At 39.6% G+C, this 15934-nt stretch overlaps 1 protein-coding gene across 7 annotated transcripts in view; it reads left to right on the top strand.

Annotated features, from left to right (window-relative positions):
• The window catches only part of SETX (senataxin), an 85191-nt gene that overhangs the window by 60371 nt on the left and 8886 nt on the right, over nt 1–15934 (top strand). For 4 of the 7 annotated variants that reach the window (XM_032257679.1, XM_032257675.1, XM_032257676.1 and 1 more), the window contains exons 18-25: nt 80–151; nt 2914–3063; nt 5042–5149; nt 8171–8358; nt 9254–9346; nt 10895–11059; nt 14102–14200; nt 15684–15722. In XM_032257679.1, the coding sequence (XP_032113570.1) occupies nt 80–151; nt 2914–3063; nt 5042–5149; nt 8171–8358; nt 9254–9346; nt 10895–11059; nt 14102–14200; nt 15684–15722 (914 nt within the window). The remainder of the gene's footprint in view (nt 1–79; nt 152–2913; nt 3064–5041; nt 5150–8170; nt 8359–9253; nt 9347–10894; nt 11060–14101; nt 14201–15683; nt 15723–15934) is intronic. The other 3 variants (XM_032257680.1, XM_032257678.1, XM_032257681.1) reach the window with 1 other exon arrangement.

Raw genomic sequence — 15934 nt, 5'->3', positions numbered from 1 at the left:
AAGATTAGAGGCAGTCCATTGGAAGGCATTTAAAAATGCGTAGTTTAATTTTAATTATGACATTTGAATTTTTTTCCAGAGGCAAGAATTAGATGAAAAAATTTCCGAAGTTTCTAAGGAAAGGCAGGAACTTGCTTCTAAAATTAAAGAGGTAAGTAGTTCACACGTAGCATTTTCTTTATTTTATTTTATTTTAGAAATTTAAATATAAAACTAAACTGTCAGAGTGACTGTTCAGATAAGCCATGAGCTTTTATGTATTTTTTGTTTTGGAGACGGAGTCTCTCTCTGTCGCCCAGACTGGGGTGCAGTGGCATGATCTCGGCTCACTGCAACCTCACCCTCCCATGTAGCTGGGATTGCAGGCGTGCACCAACACACCTGGCTCATTTTTGTTTTTTTGTGTGTGTGTTTTTGAGACAGAGTCTTGCTCTGTTGCCAGGCTGGAGTGCAATGGTGCCATCTTGGCTCACTGCATCCTCTGCCTCCCAGGTTCAAGTGATTGTGGTTTCATGCGATTGTCCTGTCTCAGCATCCCTTGTAGCCGAGATTACAGACGTGCACCACCACACCCGGCTAATTTTGTATTTTTAGTAGAGACGGGGTTTCTCCATGTTGGTCAGGCTGGTATCAAACTCCTGACCTCAGATAATCTGCCTGCCTCCACCTCCCAAAGTGCTGGGATTACAGGCATGAGCCACTGCGCCCTATCTTTTTTTGTATTTTTAATAAAAACGGAGTTTCACCATGTTGGCCAGGATGGTCTGGAACTTCCGACCTCAAGTTATCTGCCCATCTCCGCCTCCCAAGTGTTAGCTTTATAGGCGTGAGCCACCGTGCCTGGCCAGCTATGGGATTTTCTCAGTTACAGAAAAATTACAGACATCTGTGGAAGTGGAGAAACTGGTGTAACAACATTCGCATTTTTTTCTTTAACCTAATAATGAATTCTTAACCACCATCTAAGATTTCTAAGAAAGAGGTGATTATAAATTATCTTTTTTCTGTTTTAGGTTTCGGTAAAGATTTAAATCCTTCTTATAAGGTGCTCTATGTCTTCCTCCCTCACTGCAAAAAACAATTATGATAATTATCATCCCATAACAGTTAATGAAAATAACTTTGTGGTGTTTTCCCTGTTAAAAAAAGAAAAGTCACCTGTGTGAGCTTTAGGTTGAGGTTGGCGACTGTGAGCCCTCCAGTGCTGCAACCTGGATACAAGTAGAGTGATGGTGGGCAGGATTGGCATAAGAAAGTACAGCACTTTGATTTTTGGTTTTTGCATTTCTTGACTTGGAGCATAAACTCTCTGTACTTGTCTTAGATCGTAAGACTCCTGTAATATTTTTGTAGCTTTTTCCCAGTATTTTTGGGGTGTAAAAATATCAGGTAAGATTTAGACTAATTGAAGCTTGGCTGAGCCAGGTGTATAGCCTGACTGTCAGAATGTAGCCCTAATCAAACCACATTGGGGTCAGGGAAGGAGGGTAATAGTAACTGATGACAGTAGTACCTCTGTTGAAGTTTTTCTCCTGCATGTATTATAATTTTTCTCTATGTGACTAAATACAGTTGAACTTAATGCTTATTTTCATTAGCAGTTTACTTAAACTAAAAGTTATGTGAAAACTTTTGATTAAAGTTTTAAACTAAACCTCAAGTTAATCTTTCCTGAGTCAAGGATGAAGTCCATGTTCACAGATCTTTTTTGCTGCTCATCATCACATGTGTTCTGTGGGCCATTGAACTAATTGTGCTCAGCAGGTTTTTTTTGTTTATTTTTATTTTGCAAATACAGTTTTCTCTGAATGTGCTCAGCAGTTTTACTCACTAGATGGCTAAGGAGAGGTGTCTGACAATGCTTTACTGTGTGAGCCATGGAGGGCCACAGTGCCACCCTCTTCCTAAAGCTCCCACACGTGCCTGGAACTCTATGGTTGAATATATCATATATGCAGAGATGAATCATTATTGCCTCTTAGTAGCATAAAGAAGCTTACTGAATCGCTGAGGAAAATGCTGATTTAGGCTGGGCACAGTGTCTCACACCTGTAATCCCAGCACTTTGGGAGGCTGTGGCGGGTGGATCATGAGGTCAGGAGATTGAGACCATCCTGGCTAACATGGTGAAACTCCGTCTCTACTAAAAGACAAAAAATTTGCCAGGCGTGGTGACACACGCCTATAGTCCCAGCTACATGGGTGGCTGAGGTAGGAGAATGGCTTGAACTCAGGAGGCAGAGGTTGCAGCGAGCCAAGATTGCACCACTGTACTCCAGCATGGGTGAAACAGCAAAAGTCCATCTGGAAAAAAAAAAATGAAAATGCTGATTTATTTGAGCACTATATGGTATGCATTGTGAGGCATCATTCACATTATCTGGTTCCATCACAGTACATTGCACTGTAGAAGACCAAACTTGTTTTTCTTACTGTGGAAATAGAATATTTGCCAGGTTCATAGGCATTTTTGTTAGTTTAGCAAAAGTACTAAAAAAAGGAAAGAGCAATATTATATACTTAAAAACTAACAGAAAAATGTATATTCAAGCTTAATTCTAACCCTAGTTTTACTCAGATAATTCACAACTCAGTATTGTTACATCTCTGCTTCGGATACCTGCCTACATACATCTGGCTACAGGAAGGATTGAAATCTACTTTGACCAAATCAAACTCTGGATAAAAATTTTTAATGTGCTTAAATAATATTCTATGCTTTAACTGCAAAGCACACATTCTTTCCTGTTTGTGATTATCTTGTTTGTTTTCTAGATTTGAGGGTTCCCCCCTAACTTTTAATAAATATTTCTCTGTCACACAATAAATGGTAAGTGTTGTATAGAAAAATAGGCCTGTCATAGTCAAGAATTGATCTACCGCTGACTGTTGATTTCACCTTTGTTCTCTTAGGTTCAAGGACGCCCACAGAAAACACAGAATAACATCATCTTAGAGTCCCATGTCATCTGCTGCACATTGAGCACAAGTGGTGGTTTACTACTTGAATCTGCTTTTCGTGGGCAAGGGGGTGTCCCCTTCAGCTGTGTCATTGTTGATGAGGTCAGTGAACGGTCAGCCATACAACTTTAACTAGTACTATGAGGAGTAAGTCTCAGATGAATTGTGGCTGCTGAGATGTTGAGGAAATGTTTTTTTCTGCATCTGATTTTTACCTATTACATATGTATTTCTTTATGTAGAAATATGCTCCTTAGGCAGGGCATAGTGGCTCACGCCTGTAATCCTAGCACTTTGGGAGGCCAAGGTGGGTGGATCACGAGGTCAAGAGATCAGGAACATCCTGGCCAACATGGTGAAACCCCATCTCTACTAAAAATACAAAAATTAGCTGGGCGTGGTGGTGCGCACCTGTAGTCCCAGCTACTCGGGAGGCTGAGGCAAGAGAATCACTTGAACCAGGGAGGTGGAGGTTGCAGTGAACCGAGATAGCACCACTGCACTACAGCCAGGGCAAGAGCCTGAGATTCCATCTCAAAAAAAAGAAAGAAAGAAATATGCTTCTTAATGACCCACAATAGTGAAAGTGGATTTTCTAGTATTTGGGGTTAGTCTTGAGGATGACTGATGATTTCTAACAAAATCTCTGTTGAGTGACTGTCTCGCTCCTGCTTATAATATCTCTAATAACCTTTTGAAGTAGTTTTAATATAAATTTTGAACAGTTTTGAGACATAGTATTTTCATCTAACATCCTTTATTCCTAGTTCACTCTTTGAGCAAACATTTATTCGGTACCTATTGTTTGTCAGATGACAAAAGAGGTGGAGCAGGAGATACCAGAGAATTGAGTGATCAGGAGACCCAAGATCCAGTTTTCACCAGAAGGAAAGGACAAAAAGCAGAAATCAGTAAATAGTTGAAGAAAATATCATTGAATTTAAGAGAAATTTGAGTCTTGTGATCAAAGAGGCATACATACAAGGAATATCATGGGAGGAAGAAAGATATGGGAAGCACACTCACAGATGCTCCTGATGGGATTTCTGAACCTCAGATACAAAGTTTTAAAAGGGGGCTGGGCATGGTGACTCACACCTGTAATCCTGGGATTTTGGGAGACTGAGGGTGGATCATTTGAGCCCAGGAATTTGAGACCAACCTGGGCAACATGGTGAAGCCTTGTCTCTACTAAAAATACAAAATTTAGCCAGGTGTGATGCCATGTGCTTATAGTCCCAGCTACCCAGGAGGCTGAGGTGGGAGAATCGCTTGAGCCCAGGAGGGCTGCACTCCAGCCTGAGTGACCGATCGAGACTCTGTCTCAAAAAGTAAATTAATAAGATATAAAAATAAATAATAAAATTAATATGTTAATAAAATAATAAAAATTTTAAAATAAAGTTTTAAAAGGACTTTAGAGGAGAAGCATTTTTTTTAGGCACATGCCCCACAGGAACAAAGAACACACACATCTAGGATGTACATGGCCTTCTTAACTTATGGCTGGTTCCCAAGTGGTAGTGGCTTCCTTGGTAGCTGACTTCAAAATACATATTTGATTTTTTTTAAAACATGCGTTTGGAGAGTTTATTATTTATTTATTTATTAATTTTGAGACAGAGTCTTGCTCTGTCAGCCAGGCTGTAGTGCAGTGATGTGATCTCGGTGCACTGCAACCTCTGCTTCCCGGGTTCATGTGATTCTCCTGCCTCAGCCTCCCGAGTAGCTGGGATTACAGGCACATGCCACCATGCCCAGCTAATTTATTTGGTATTTTTAGTAGAGACAGGGTTTCGGCACATTGGCCAGGCTGGTCTCAAACTCCCAACCTCAGGTGATCTACCCGCCTGAGGTGGGTCCCAAAGCACTGGGATTACATACGTGAGCCACTGCACCCAGCCTGGAGGGTTTATTTTGTTGTTTGTTTTGTTTTGTGTTTTCAGATAAAATCCTTATTTTTGATATTTCGTGCAGAAGTGTGGTACTTTTCTGAATGGTTAGAACTGTAATCAGATAAACTATATGGATAAATAGCAAAGATAGTTAAGACTGCCTCTCCCTTCTATATCTTGCCAAGGCTGGACAGTCTTGTGAAATTGAGACTCTTACTCCACTCATTCATCGCTGCAACAAGCTTATCCTAGTAGGAGATCCTAAACAGCTCCCTCCCACAGTCATCTCTATGGTAAGTTTTTTTTATGTTCAGATTGCTTTAAAATGGAAGGGGCTTTTTTAAATTTTTGTCTTCAGGAGGGAGGAACATCTCCCTTGGATTGGCCTCTCTTGATTTGGAGTGAAAAGTAAGCAGTAACTGAGAAAAGAGAAGCACTGATTGAGTCTCAATACGTTAAAAAAAAAAATTCCTAAAAAGCCCCCTTTGTTCATAGTTGCGCTTCTGTGTATGTGTGGCAGAAGTCGAGTGTTCAGCCTAGATGGATGGCGTGCCATGCAGAGCAAGCTTTGGAAAAGTCAGTGTGCGCATCTTTAAAGAGCTGAATCTGATTTATTTTAATCATGCAAACACCAAAACAATAATAAAAGAAAAACTTCAAAAGTAAAGAGAAGAATCCCACCCTCTTCATTTATATTTAAATATGTACAAATTGAGGAAAACATGAAGTTAAATTAATTTTGGGGAGTACATTTCCATTTTTATGATTTAGTATTCTAGTATTAATACAAGAAAATGTCTGTGCCCCTCACATCATCTGAAAGTGAAGGTACAAGGGGAAAAAAGACTAAATTATAGGCTCTGCCTGTGGGAAAAGAAGAACCAGATTGTAGTCTACTCTACTTTGTTGGTTTTTTTTTTAATCCCAATGAAAGATGTCTCCTAGAAATGCACATCAGGGTCAGGATTCAGTAGATGTTTTGATGTAATCTGAAGAGGTTATAAAATTTAATAAAATTTGCGTTAGTGCTAATAACAGATTATTTATACAAATAGTTGAGTAGTGGCCTCATAAATCCTAGAGAACAGATCATTTTCAAAGCATTTCTGTGGAATTATAGAATGAATGCAGGTGGTTTTGTTAGTGGCTTTTGACTTTGGGATTATTCAGAATGGTAGTGCAGTTCCTTGTATGACATTTGAGCACAGGTACGTGATCATGGTAGGGTGTGGCCCAGAAGCACTCCTGTCATCAGTGAAAACCTGCATGTTTAGGGAGGAACTGCTGCAGGCAACTTTGTTCATGGAAAATAAGGAAGAGCAAATTCTGTATCCCATTTCTTTAAATAATACAGTATTTTATTGAAATGAAAAGGGATTGTTTATGTACCTCAACCTTACTGCCTAATTTAATGATTTATAAAAGCAACAAACATTACCCAAAAAAAATCCATTTGTGGTTTTTAAATTAATTGTACAAATAAAATGGGCTATTTTGAGAAAATAATTACAGAGTTCATTTCCATGAGGTGCCTTTTTTGACCACCTATTTCTAGTGATAATTACGGTGAAAGTGAGTATCTTTAACAGATTTTGCTGGGCATTTGTGTGTTTATTCATCTTTTTCAGTATGTGTATATTGAGTACCAACATAATTCAGGCACTGTTTAGGTATTGGGGTTATGACAGTGAAGAATTAACAGACAAAATCCCTGCCTTCATGGTGTTTGCATTCTAGGGGATGACAGTAAGTCGGTTATTAAAATGTGGTTATATGGTTTGTATACAAGTATATATTTATGTGTATATGTGTTTATGTACGTGAGTCTGGTTTTTTTTAAAGATGGCAGAATCATTCTGTGCAGAATTGGCTTTTTTTTTTAAATCAGTAAATCAGGGACATTCTTCCATGTCTGAATATATGTTAATAAATTTGTATCATTTGTTGAATAGACTATGGTTTGTCTGGAGCTTAGATGCATTACCTTATATAAGTTCTTTTTCTGTTCCCCCAAAGCAAAGATTAAAAATTAGACTTTTGAGCTAACTCGGATAAACTTTTGAGGATTTAGGCAAAATTGTCAAATGTCTATTAATAATTATTTTATACTTACACAAACCTGTTTAAAATCACACATATAAATAGGTTAAGAAGTAATGCCTTTTCCTCCACTCTCATAGTTTGTGAAACAAGTTTATTCAGGCTTTGCACGTCTTCAGTGCCAGTATGTTTCACATCACTCATGGAGATTCCATCATTGTAGTGAAGTTTTCAGCACATTTTTATACCCAGGTTATTTAAGATAGAGTTCTTTTTAAACTTTCTATGATGCTGTCATTGGAAAGTATATACCAAGGCACAACTGTGATAACAAGACAGTTTATCCCATTTGTCATTTAGGTCACTATCTTGCAGATTGCAGAATATAACCCATTATTTGGTTTGTGAAATCAGTTTAGCACAGGTTGGGGATTCCTAATTCAAAAATTTCACAGTGCTTCATAATCTGAAACTTCTCGAGTGCTGACATTATACTTAAAGTTCATGCTCAAAGGATATGTTCATTGGAGTATTTTGGAATTTTAGATTAGGAATGGCCAACACATAAGTCAAGTCTGTTTCCTCCACTGGAATGTAAGTTCTGTGAGACTTGATCTTATTCACTCTAGCAGTCTCAGCACTCCAAATTATAGATGTTTAGTACATATTAGATGGATGGATGAAGAATGTTGTCTTCAAAACACTTGTTTACAATGTCATTCAATATGTCTGTGAGGATATACCACCAGAAATAATTGTTAAAATCTGTGTTACATTTCTCTGCTTCCTTTATTATTATTATTTTTTAAGATACGAGGGTGATGTCTTGTATTATCAAAATAGCATCAGTTGTCATTCACAGGATCGTATGTCTTTCATAAGCAGTATGTGAGTAGAAAATGCCTCAATATATATTCAAGATTCATGGCATTTTGGCCAGGTGTGGTGCCAAACGCCTGTAATCCCAGCTACTCAGGAGGCAGAGACATGAGAATTACTTGAACCTGTGAGGCGGAGGTTGCAGTGAGCTGAGATCGCACCACTGCACTCCAACCTACACGACAGAGCCTGACTCCGTCTCCAAAAAAAAAAAAAAATTTACGACATTTTGAGGATCAGAGTCAGAAACATCTCTTTCTCTGAAGCTGTGGTTGGTAATCTTATGCTACCTGAATGTTGCCATGTACATATTAGATGTCAGTAATTGTTTTTATAATAGTGGGAAAGATATAAAGGAATTCTTGGAAATTATTGCTTTATTTTTCCCCTCACAGAAAGCACAGGAGTATGGCTACGACCAATCAATGATGGCTCGCTTCTGCAAACTGCTGGAAGAGAATGTGGAACACAACATGATCAGCAGGCTGCCTATTTTACGGCTTACTATTCAGTACAGGATGCATCCAGACATATGTCTCTTCCCTTCCAATTACGTTTATAACAGAAACTTAAAAACAAATAGGCGAGTTCCCTTTATTGCTTGTGAGCTTATTTTATTTGTAGTTTATCTGTTTATGAAGAATAGCCATTTTACTCTCTTCTTAGGTCTTGTCATAAAAAGCATAAATCATGGAGGATTAATAATTTTCTCTAGTTATAAAAGCCATCATGTTGAATACAGCAAATAAACATAAAGAAAGAGGGAAAAAGTCACCTATATTTATACTACCTAGAAATAAATAATCACTGGTAACATTTTGGCATAGCCGCTTTCAGTGTTGTTTTTTTTTTTTTTGTTTTTTTTTTTTGAGACTGTCTTCTCTTTCTGTTGCCTAGACAGAATGAGTACAGTGGCACAATCCTGGCTTACTGCAGCTTTGACCTTCTAGGCTCAATTGATACACCCACCTCAGCCTCCTGAGTAGCACTCACCACCATGCCTGGCTAATTTTTGTGTTTTTCTTTTTATAGAAATGGGGTTTCGCTATGTTGCCCAGGCTGCTCTCAAACTCCTGAGCTCAAACAATGCACCCACCTTGGCCTCCCAAAGTGCTGAGATTACAGGCAAGAGCCACCGCGCCTGGCCAAGTTTCAGTCCTTTTACCATGCATATCTTTTTTTACTTTTTAAATTTTTTAAGAAAAAAGTGGGACCATTCTCAACACAGTATTCTGTGGCTTACTATGAGTGACTTTCCAGTCATTTTGTTATATTTTAATGACGTAGATACCTCTTCCAGCACCAGGAAAGAAACAGAATTTGTTTTGTACTTTTCACTGATACACATCTAGAAAAGAATATTCCTGTCACCCCTTAACTTGCCCCAGCCCACTTCACCACACAGAAAAAATAGTCATAATACTAAAATATTTTCTTAAGTCTTGACCTTATTCTGAATGTCAACTACCTTTTTACAGACAAACAGAAACCATTCGGTGTTCATCAGACTGGCCATTTCAACCATACCTTGTGTTTGATGTCGGAGATGGTTCAGAAAGACGGGATAATGAGTATGTTCTCCTCTTGCCTTAATCCTCTGTGATGGTCCCAGAATTGTTACATTATTTGTGTTCATATTTATATTAAGTACATTTCCTATACACATCTCTCTGCCTAATGTCAAGGCACAGTCATTTGCATTTAAATTAATGCTGCTTTTTTCTGTATAATGGGGATAATATCATCTAATGTCATAAGCAAGCACTTGAGTAGATACTTATCGAGATCACAGCAGTGAGGGAAACAGATGTGCCCATTGCAAGATGATGATGTCATGGGACGACAGACCTTTACCTGGTAATCACTTAGGTAAGCAGTTATTCCAGTTGGGTTAAGAACTATGAAGGTGAAGTATAAATTCAGATGAATGAAGGTGTGAAGAGGAGTAAGGAAGTAGCAACAGAGGTTGGATGGTATTGGGTTGTGAATAAGGGGATGTGTTCAGGTGGTCTGTATATGACAGCAGAAAGGAGTGGTGCTGTTGCCACATAGCAGCAATGTCAGAGGAGCTGGGGATTCTTGTGAGAGAGTAGGGGAGGAATGGTCTAGAGGTAGCATTTGTTGGCACAGATACAAGCACTGCTCTGTCATGAAGTAGGAGGAAACAAATCCCACTTGTACATCATGGGATGGCTGCAGAGCAGGTGGCGTCCTCAGGTGAGAATCAGGTGTTAGGTTAAGATACGGGGGTGGAAGTAGGAAACACACTGAAGAGATAGGGAAACATACAGAGGAGAAGTTGGCCATGGGATTGTAGTGCTGGAGGGACTGCAGCCTAAAGGTTTTCATGGGGCCTGTTGGAGGAGAGCAAAGGATTGAGAGTTAAGCCCCAGAGCATCATGAGGAAGGAAGGTTAGAGTGGAATGTTGACCAGAGAGGCTTAATCTGGAAGAGGACCACGGGAAATGAAGATTTCGGGGATGGAAGAGATCGCTAGCTGACTGGGTTGTTCATATAGTAAGTCTCAAAGTTAGGATAATGGATATTTAAGGCTTGTAAAGCAAGGTGAATAAGGTAGCCTCAGGAATCAAGGGATAGGTGTAGTGCATCCCCCTGGTCTTGGTGCATTTCACATCTGGTGTGGTCATGAGGGAGCATGTGGTTTCAGGATGAGTTGAGAGTGCAGGATATGAGGCTGGTGAGGACAACAAAGGGGACATGAACCTACTCTAGGGCCCCATGTTGTTCAGCTGAGGTCAGGTAGGATGACACATTTACGTTTAGTTTGTGTGGATGGCAGCTGCTCGGTTGTGTCATGTGTGTTATATGCAGCCAGTGGTGGGGGACAAGGGAAATTATACATCTGAAGCATTTTCTCAGTGTTTGGGAGATAGTAGATCCTTAACTCCTGTTAGCCATCTATTATTCACATCTTTGTTTTTATTAATACTGCTCTTCTTACTGCTGCTATTCCTATTGTAACAGCTGAATAAAAGATGAAGCCTATCTGCCTGCCCTTTGCTGTAATGGGAGACAAACTCAATGGAATTTAAGTTAGCAATTAGCCTGCTATTTATTAGTTTTGATAACATTGTGTTTTCTTTTTCCCTGTTGTTTAGCTCATATGTAAATGTTCAAGAAATAAAACTGGTGATGGAACTAATTAAGCTAATTAAAGACAAAAGAAAGGATGTCACTTTTCGAAACATTGGCATAATAACTCACTACAAGGCCCAGAAGACGATGATTCAGAAGGATTTGGACAAAGAGTTCGATAGAAAAGGGTGAGGTGTTTTTATAAATACTTGTAGTTTTCTTGTTGCATTGGAATGAGAGGATATAGAAGGGAAGAAGAAAAGGGAAACTCTAAGGAGTGGTCTTGGACTGTGCAGATTGGTGATAAGGCACAAGGAAACTGGGATGCTGCTGGCGTCCATAGACTTGTGCTGTGTAGGTCCTAGGTGGAGAGGGTACCTCCTGCCAGTTGTAATGTCAACATTCTACTTAGCAGTGGAGTTGACTAAGAAACTTTCCAGGTCTTTTCCCTTTAGTTCCATGACTTGTTCATCTGAATTCTTGTTCTAGCAAGACTAAAAGTGACATTTCACTTTAAATAAATTATTTAACCATTGTATTGCCTTTATGTATAGAATGAAGATCATATTTTTGTTTCCTTCTTACCTCAGCAGTAAAATTAAAGATTAAATATTGGAAATCCGTAACCTCAAAATCATCTTAACTTAGAAGCACACAGACTACCAAAATCAAATCTAAGAATCTAGAAAACAATATAAAATCAGACCTATAGGCTGGGCACAGTGGCTCACACCTGTAATCCTTGCACTTAGGGAGACTTGAGGTGGGCAGATCACCTGAGGTCAGGAGGTTGAGACAAGCCTGGCCAACATGGTAAAACCCTGTCTCTAAAAAAATACAAAAATTAGCCGGGCTTGGTGGCTTATACCTGTAGTCCCAGCTACTTGGGAGGCTGGGGTAGGTAAATCGCTTGAACCTGGGAGGCAGAGGTTGCAGTGAGCCAAGATTCCTCATTGCATCACTCCAGTCTGGGTGACAGAGTGAGACTCTGTCTCAAAGAAAAAAAGAAAATCAGACCTATATAACAAATAATGAAACATTTTCCAATAATGAAAAGCCCAGGACCAAGCTAATCTGGTGAATTCTATCAAATATTAAGAGAATAATGAGTACCGGTCCTTCTTACATGCTTCCAATAACTAGAACACTTTCAAATTCATTTTATGGAGCCAGTGTTACACTGATATCAAAGCCAGGGGAAAATGTCACAGGAAAACTATAGATCCAAATCTCTTACAACTATAGTTGCAAAAATCCTCAACAAAATAGTGACAAACTGAATTCAGCAGTTTAATAAAAAGATTTATGCATCAAGACCAAGTGGGATTTATCCCAGGAATGCAAGATTGCTTCAACATATGAAAATCAATGCGACATACCATATTAGAAGAATGGGGAGGGACCCACATAATCAGCTCAATAGATTTTTTTTTTAAATGTGCAGAACCCAAAACCCTTTGATGATTAAAAAAAAAAAAAAAATCAGGCCGGCACAGTGGCTCACACCTGTAATCCCAGCACTTTGGGAGGCCCAGGTGGCAGATCACGAGGTCAGCAGATTGAGACCATCCTGGCCAAGATGGTGAAACCTCGTCTCAACTAAAAATAAAAAAAATTAGCTGGGCGTGGTAGTGTGTACCTGTAGTCCCAGCTATTTGGGAGACTGAGGCAGGAAAACCGCTTGAACCCAAGAGACAGAGGTAACAGTGAGCCAAGATCACACCACTGTACTCCAGACTGGGTGACAGAGCGAGACTCTGTCTCAAAAAAATCAAACTAGAGGCCGGGCGCGGTGGCTCAAGCCTGTAATCCCAGCACTTTGGGAGGCCGAGGCGGGTGGATCACGAGGTCAAGAGATCGAGACCATCCTGGTCAACATGGTGAAACCCCGTCTCTACTAAAAATACAAAAATTCAGCTGGGCATGGTGGCGTGTGCCTGTAATTCCAGCTACTCAGGAGGCTGAGGCAGGAGAATTGCCTGAACCCAGGAGGCGGAGGTTGCGGTGAGCCGAGATCGCGCCATTGCGCTCCAGCCTGGGTAACAAGAGCGAAACTCCATCTCAAAAAAAAAAAAAAAAAAAAAAAAAAATCAAACTAGAAATACAAAGGAACTTTTTTTTTTAATTAATAAAAGGCATTTATGAAAAACTCATAGTTAACATTATACTTGATGGTAAGAATGAAAGCTTTTCCTCTAAGATCAGTAAAGATGTTTGAAACTCTTACTACTTCTTTTCAACATTATACTAGAGGTTTTAGAGCAATTAAGCAAGGGAAAAAAAAGCATCTTTATTGGAAAGAAAAAAGTAAGACTCTTCATAGGTGGCATAATCTTATTTCTAGAAACCCTAACAAATCCATTCAAAGGCACTATTAGAATAAGCTTAGCAGGATACAAGAGTAATGTATAAGAGTTGATTATTTTGATGTAATGAGCAATGAGCAATCTGAAAAGGAAGATAAAACAATTTGATTTACAATAGCATCAAAAAGAATAAAACACTTAGGAATGAACAGAACCAAAGAAGTGTAAACTTGTATGCTGAAACCTGCAAAACATTGTTGAAAGGACTTAAACACCTAAATGGGCTAGGTGCAGTGGCTCATGCCTGTAATTCCAGCACTTTGGGAGGCCAAGGTGGGTGGATCACCTGAGGTCAGAAGTTCAAGATCAGCCTGGCCAACGGTAAAATCCTGTCTCTACTAATAATACGGGTGGTGCACACCTGTAACCCCAGCTACTCCAGAGACTGAGGCAGGAGAATGGCTTGAACCCGGGAGGCGGAGGTTGCAGTGAGCCGAGATTGCACCACTGCACTCCAGCCTGGGTGACAGAGCGAGACTCTGTCTCAAAAAAAAAGAAAAAAAAAAAATTGTAAGGCCAGACATAGTGGCTCACATCTATAATCTTAACATTTTGGGAGGGTGAGGTAGAAGGATTGCTTGAGGCCACGGGTTTGAGACCAGCCTCAGCAACAAAACAAGGCCCCATCTCTACAAAACATAGAAAAATTAGGGTGGTGGTCTATGCATGTAGTCCTAGCTACTTACGAGGCTGCAACAGCGCTCAGGGGTTCAGGGTTACAGTGAGCTGTGAATATGCTGCTGCACTCCAGCTTGGACAAAAGTGAGGCTAAACTATCTCTCAAAAAACCAAAAAACTAGTTTACAAATATGTATATTTAATAATTATCTTTTTCCATTAAATATGTTTCTCTTTTGTGAATAGACCAGCAGAAGTAGATACTGTGGATGCATTCCAGGGTCGGCAGAAGGATTGCGTGATTGTTACATGTGTCAGAGCAAATACCATGCAAGGTTCAATTGGGTAAGTTACTGTCATTGTTGCTTTTTTATACTTTTATACATTGTCGCTTGTTTATAATTCAGGATTAGGTTCAGTTCATTATCTCTCACTGTTAGAAAACCACCATCATTTGCTTTCTTAATTTTCTTTTGTAAATTTCTTGTGTAATATTATGAAAGTTTCTCTTGAAGTTGTGAAATCAACCCACTGTTAGATCTTGGTGCAATCTCAGCTCACTGCAACCTCCACCTCCCAGGCTCAAGAAATTCTCCTGCCTCAGACTCCCAAGTAGCTGGGACCACAGGCATGTACCACCATACCCAGCTAATTTTTGTATTTTTTTGTAGAGACAGGGTTTTGCCATGTTACCCAGGCTGTTCTCAAACTCCTGAGCTCAAGTGATCGCCCACTTTGGCCTCCCAAAATGCTGGGATTACAGGTGTGAGCCATCAAGTCCATGGTGGCTTTTATGTTAACACATTTCATAGTGTTCTTTTATTTAATAAGATTTTTTTATTAATAAGATTCAAGTAAATAATTGTGTATTTTGCAGAGGCATGTTACTCTCCATGGTATATGTTATATAAAGTGTCATTTTTTTCTCTTCTGTGTTTTCCTGCTTTGGCTACATTTGTTAACCTTAACTACTGTCAGCTTATTTAAGATGCTAAGGATACCTGTATGAGTGACAGAAAATTCCCCTGAGCCTGAGACTCTTACATGATGCTTTGTTCCTTGTCATGAGAAGCAGATAGAATTTACAGGTTATAAATTTGTTTTTTTTTTTTTGTTTTTGTTTTTTTTTTTTTTTTTTTTTGAGATGGAATCTCACTCTGTCACCAGGCTGGAGTACAGTGGCATGATCTGGGTTCACTTCAGTCTCCGCCTCCCGGGTTCAGGCCATCCTTCTGCCTCAGCCTCCCGAGTAGCTGGGACTAGAGGCATACGCCACCACACCCAGCTGATTTTTATATTTTTTAGTAGAGACGGGGTTTCACCATGTTGGCAGGTTGGTCTCAATCTCTTGCCCTCGTGATCCGCCTGCCTTGGCCTCCCAAAGTGCTGGGATTACAGGCGTGATCCACACCTGGCCAAATTAGTTTGTTTTCAAAGAAAATAGTAATCAAAGTCACCTCCCTGGGATGGGCTGCATATACAGAGACTGGTTATATCTCAGGGCCATTTTATAAACAGCCTGTTCTTTCCCAGCTAATTTTCACTTTTTTCATAACCAGTTCTATTTCTGAGCTGTTTTTCTGATCTGTTGAAATATTTGTGTTGTGTCTATGTATTTCTGCACTAGTTCTACAATATTTTAACAACCTAGATATATTTAAATGCAAGAATAAAGTGATTGGACTGGTATCACATTTTTAGGGTATTTTTAAGGCTTCAGGATTGCACTGTTAAAATTTTCAATATCTCATCCAGGTTAAAAATAGAAAATTGATAGATCACTTTGAAGGAAACCCTGAGGTTTTGGTTTGTTTACTGTTTTTAATAGGAATTCTTCTGTGCCCAGTACCCTGTATTGGGACAGAGAGTAAGAAAGCACTGTGACTTCTAGAGAAGTGGAGGAGTCCTGGAAAAGCTGTCTGCAGTCCACCAGTGTCTCACATGGGCACGCTAAGTCACTCTAGAGTCCACCTGTGTCTCACATGGGCACGTGAAGCACTGAGTCACTCTAGAGTTCACCGGTGTCTCACATGAGCGTGCTAAGTGCTGAGTCACTCCAGAGTCCACTAGTGTCTCACA

Source organism: Sapajus apella, unplaced genomic scaffold (assembly GCF_009761245.1).
Source record: "Sapajus apella isolate SASKATOON/1434 unplaced genomic scaffold, GSC_monkey_1.0 scaffold97, whole genome shotgun sequence".
NCBI lineage: Eukaryota > Metazoa > Chordata > Mammalia > Primates > Cebidae > Sapajus > Sapajus apella.
This window is presented reverse-complemented; position numbering and strand designations above follow the sequence as displayed.